Below are 5,000 nucleotides of genomic sequence, written 5' to 3' on the forward strand. Positions count from 1 at the left end.
TTGGTGTGAGGCAAGATCAGGCTTTATTTATATAGCACATTTCATACAGAAAGTAACTCAATGACCCATAATTACTGCGGTGGGCATGATACCAAATGTTTTTGGTCCGTCAGCAGCTTGGATTACCCGTCAGTCTGTCAATTATTCAAGCCGAACCAACGAGTAATCTTCAGTTGGTAACATCTGTCAGTATTTTTATTTTTGTAATATGTTCAATGCCAATGAAGTACAATTCCCCAACTTGTACCTCTTTTGCTTCTGAAGCATAATTTTCATAACCTCTCATCTCGTGAGATCTCGTAATTCTAGTAAAAGCTCATGAAATGTTCTTGCGGGGCTCGCAAGACCGTGTGAAATCGTTGAAAGGTACACGTACTGGGCACACGTCGTCCGCAAACTCCGCATGGGGGACTCAGCCCGGCGAGTGTGTTGACCACCCTGGGCACAGGATCACCATGTTGGGTGAACCCTGCCCGGGGCACGCCCCCGACTGTCCTGGACAGACGCGCATTTTTTATTTATTTATTTATTTATTTTTAAGGACAGACTAAGCGAGGACAGAAGTGGGTTTTCATCCTTAACCTGGTCAAGTCCTGCCTGTATGGAATTCAAATATTTTCCCTCAGGGCAGAATGTAACGCTGTTGCGTGGACTAGCCCTTTAACGCACGCATGCGCACAGACAAATAAAATACAATACAACTTCATTTATATAACGCATTTCGCAACAGCTGGAGCTGTAACAATGCGCTGTTCATATGGTGTAATATGAATTAGCGGGAAATCAGAACACAAATTACGTGCACGCACACGGACAGACGGCACAAAACAGAAACACTATGCACACATTATCATGACCTTAAGGTGCACTGTATTAAAGGGGCACAGTCTCAGTTGAGGTGGTATTTATTGGAGTTGTGTTAATGCAATTTTTCTGGTTCTTAAAACCTTTCCTTAGGGTAAGCTGCAGAAACATCAAGCCTTTGAAGCTGAAGTTCAAGCCAATGCTGGGGCCATAATCAAACTGAACGAAACTGGAAACCTGATGATCGACGAAGGCCATTTTGCATCTGAGACAATTAGAGTAAGACTTGATGATGCGATGCTCTTGGGTATCATGGACAGATGTCCACGATGGGTTGGGTAGATGGACTTTGGGGGTTTGGTGGTGGGTGGGGTTATGTGTGTGTGTATATGTGGGGGGGTTGTGCGTGCATACGTGTGTGTGTTTTCGGAGGTTCGGGAGGGAGTTGAAACCCAACTGATTCATTATTATTTTAATACTTTAATCTTACTCAGTCCTACACGCCTTACCGGACACAACAGAGACCAATATTTTCAAGTATTAATATGGCTGAGTATCTCCTGGTAGGTGTTGAATTGGTGTGAATACAGAATTTTTTTTTGAATGCTGTGGCTCTTTAATCTTATGCCAATATTTGGTGAAAATGTTGAAGCGTTTTAAATGAACTGAATGTGAAGTTTCTCTTACGCACATTTGTCTTTGATAACAGTCAGTATTTTAGTCATCTCCTCTCTGAACACCGAACTAGACTCGACTTGAGGAGCTGCGGCGACTATGGGATCTCCTGCTGCTGAGAACCAAGGAGAAGGGAATGCATCTCCTGCAGGCCCAAAAACTAGTCCAATACATACGTGAGTGTGAAGATGCCTTGGGCTGGATCAGTGATAAGGTATGATTCCATGAAGTGTCTTTTTCAGGTGCGGTGAAGAATGTGATTGATTTGATAGAGCCCGCTCCTCAATGAATTTCATTTTGTTTCATGCTTAATAAAAGGAGAATTCTTGTCCTTGAAAGAACTGTTTGCTGTTGTTCTGCTTCAGAATAGTAGGCACAATGTTTAAGTAATTGGTTTGACTCAGGTGATGCTTATCTTTCTTTTTTGGGGCTTTGTTGGGCGAACCTCTCAACCAATCCTCCTTAAATCTATACACTTGTTGACATTCATTTAGTAAATAAAAGGTAATTTCACATGAAATGTGATTTTTCTGAATACATGTTTTAATTTTTTCCAAAGGTACCAGAATTAAATGTGCATTTCAATTTCTTATCTCCGCAGGAGGCTATAGCGACTTCAGAGGAACTAGGCCAGGACCTCGAACATGTGGAGCTTCTGCAGAAGAAGTTTGAGGAATTTCAGACTGACTTGGCAGCACACGAGGAACGAGTGAATGAAGTGAACCAGCTGGCAGCCAAGCTGAGACAAGAAGATCATCCTGAGGTTGAGCTAATTGTTTCCAAGCAGGATGAGGTAAACGCTGCCTGGCAGCGACTGAAGGGCCTAGCCCAGCAGAGACAAGTGAAGCTGTTTGGAGCCGCTGAGGTTCAGCGTTTTAACAGGTAAACAGTGGTTGTGTAGATTCATGTTGAAACTGTTATCATCAATATGAATTTCATTGTTTTTGTTGTTTGTGGAAGGCTCTGCTTGTCTTGAACTTTTTGTTTATGAACCTGCTTATTGGATTTAAATAGGGATGTGGATGAGACCATCAGCTGGATTAAGGAGAAGGAGCAACTTATGGCCTCTGATGACTTTGGACGTGATCTGGCTAGTGTACAGGCTCTCCTGCGTAAACATGAGGGTCTCGCTAGAGACTTGGCGGCTCTGGAAGATAAGGCAAGAATATTCACTAGCTCTATATTATGTTACAATAGTCAGACAAATTTTAGTTTTAATTTATGACTAGTTTCCCAATCTTATGGTTTTTCAGGTCAACACACTAGGTGGTGATGCGGAGCATCTGCAGCAAACACATTCCCAAAATGCCTCCCAGATCCACCTAAAGAAAGATGAACTTATCACAAACTGGGAGCGCATTCGCAGTCTGGCTGCCGAGCGTCATGCCCGTCTGAATGACGCTAACCGGTATAATACTGGCAATGTGTTTGTACCATTTTAACCATTGACAGCGTCACAATTTTTTTTACATATAGAATTAGTGATGCAAGATCATTTTTGGAAAGTACTGTGTTGATGTTAGTGCAAAGGCATATGATAGCAATATACCATATAATAAAACGTAAACAAATAAGCGTTTAGGAACTCAAGCAAGAGGACTTTTTTTCTTTCCTGAAAAGTCTTGTTTTTAAAGGTATGAGGATGCAATCCGACATCGACGATATGTTGTTTCTCCTGTCTGTTTAGATCTTATATAGGGATAAGGATTTTCATGTTGAATCGAATTAAAGGAGAAACATTTGAGCCAAATGTTCCATGTTATTACGGTCATCAAGTAAAAGGTTTTTAAGTGTAATGTGAAAAAGGCAAATTCTGCTGGTGGAAGTGTGTAATCGTCAAATTTATTTTTAATAAAGTCCTTATTTGTATAGAAGGTAATGTTTCAAAAGTTGGCCAATATTTTCAAATCTACAAAGGTAAAATCATACATAATAAAATTCATTTGCCAACCTTTTTTGGCACTTGCAATACATTAAAATAAAACTAACTTGGAATTATATAGCACCTTTCCGGGTATACAAGGATGCTTAAAGGAATGTTTGAATGAGAAGAACAGAACAGTAAAATGGGTAATCTGATCTTTAGACTTCTTACACCTTTTCAGGTGTACTGAAATGGACATACTATATGTGTAAGAAGTATATATGTGTGTATCCACAGTAAAGATAAAGATGTCCTTTAATAGTCCCACAATGGGGAAATTTGCAGTATATTGTATGCAGTGTTTTGTTTATGGGGTTCTTGAAATGTCTGCAATGAAATGAATTTAAAAAAGATTGCAAACATAAAACCACTATCATTAACCAGCAATGTCCTGAAAATGTGAAAATATCTTAAGTTAGTAGCTAACAACTTAAAAGATGAGACATCACATTTATCAGTTTTCTTTATCTCTAGGTTGCAGCGGTTCACTGCAGACTTCAGAGATCTTACAAGCTGGGTAACAGAGATGAAGGCCCTGATTAATGCTGATGAACTTGCTAATGACGTAGCTGGAGCTGAGGCCCTGCTTGATCGCCATCAGGAGCATAAAGTAAAACCCCCATTTGCTTTAGAATATGATCATGTTTTCTGTTAACTTGCAACAGTAAATGTCAGTGTGTACTGTAATTTTCTTGTTTCACAGGGAGAGATTGATGCCCATGAGGATAGTTTTAGAGCCACTGATGAAGCTGGTCAGATTTTGCTTAATACAGGACATTATGCCTTTGAGGAAGTCAAGGAAAAGGTAAGACTGATGCAGTAAGCGGTTGTGTACATGCATAGTTTTATCATTGTTACTGGTATGGAATACCTGGGTCCTGTGCTTCAAATGGTTTTGTATCACACTGTAATACAGTGAGATGATAGTATTTTGTCACCTGCTACAGAATTTCTTCCATTCATTATCGGGGCCGCTTTCCCTCACAAGGGTCGCGTCGTGCTGGAGCCTCTCGCAGCCGTCCTCGGGCAGTAGCCGAGGGACACTGGGCTGGTTGCCACCCAGTCGCGGGGCATACAAAGACAAGCAACCTATCCCTGTCACTATCACAGAGAGAGCAGGGGTGTCAAACTATTTTTTGCGAAAGGGCCACATGGAGGTAAATCGATTCCCAAGTGGGCCAGACCAATAAAATTACCTATAACGAAAAGCAATCACTGTATATATATATAAATACGGAGATTAGCACTCTTTGCATGCTGTCCTGGCCAACTGTACATTAAGGAAATCTATAAAAAAATATATATATTTGATATATATTAAGTTTTCATAAAATACACATTTTGTAAAGAACAGAATAATATGAACTAACAACCATCCATTAGATAAATGCAATGAAGGTCTTTGTTACAGCTGCAGCTGTTGTAAAAGTGCTATGTAAAGATGTATTGACAAATATCCAGTTGCAGTTAAAAGTCCCGATCAAAATAATGTGGTAATACAAGTTGAAATTCCAACAATTGAATTCAATACAGCAAGGCTTCTAGTAATATTGCAGAATAACTCCCATTTACCATTTTAGTTTTGCCACGACAAGTT

The 5,000-nt window shown here is 40.1% G+C and overlaps 1 protein-coding gene across 4 annotated transcripts in view; it reads left to right on the forward strand.

Annotated features, from left to right (window-relative positions):
* Positions 1 to 5,000, forward strand: part of sptan1 (spectrin alpha, non-erythrocytic 1) — a 116,413-nt gene that overhangs the window by 18,732 nt on the left and 92,681 nt on the right. For all 4 annotated transcript variants that reach the window (XM_088281261.1, XM_088281262.1, XM_088281263.1 and 1 more), the window contains exons 3-9: positions 958 to 1,083; positions 1,553 to 1,693; positions 2,081 to 2,361; positions 2,494 to 2,638; positions 2,733 to 2,887; positions 3,878 to 4,013; positions 4,107 to 4,208. In XM_088281261.1, the coding sequence (XP_088137387.1) occupies positions 958 to 1,083; positions 1,553 to 1,693; positions 2,081 to 2,361; positions 2,494 to 2,638; positions 2,733 to 2,887; positions 3,878 to 4,013; positions 4,107 to 4,208 (1,086 nt within the window). The remainder of the gene's footprint in view (positions 1 to 957; positions 1,084 to 1,552; positions 1,694 to 2,080; positions 2,362 to 2,493; positions 2,639 to 2,732; positions 2,888 to 3,877; positions 4,014 to 4,106; positions 4,209 to 5,000) is intronic.

Source organism: Idiotropiscis lumnitzeri, chromosome 18, assembly GCF_059441095.1.
Source record: "Idiotropiscis lumnitzeri isolate Australia: NSW breed Sydney's pygmy pipehorse chromosome 18, RoL_Ilum_1.0, whole genome shotgun sequence".
NCBI lineage: Eukaryota > Metazoa > Chordata > Actinopteri > Syngnathiformes > Syngnathidae > Idiotropiscis > Idiotropiscis lumnitzeri.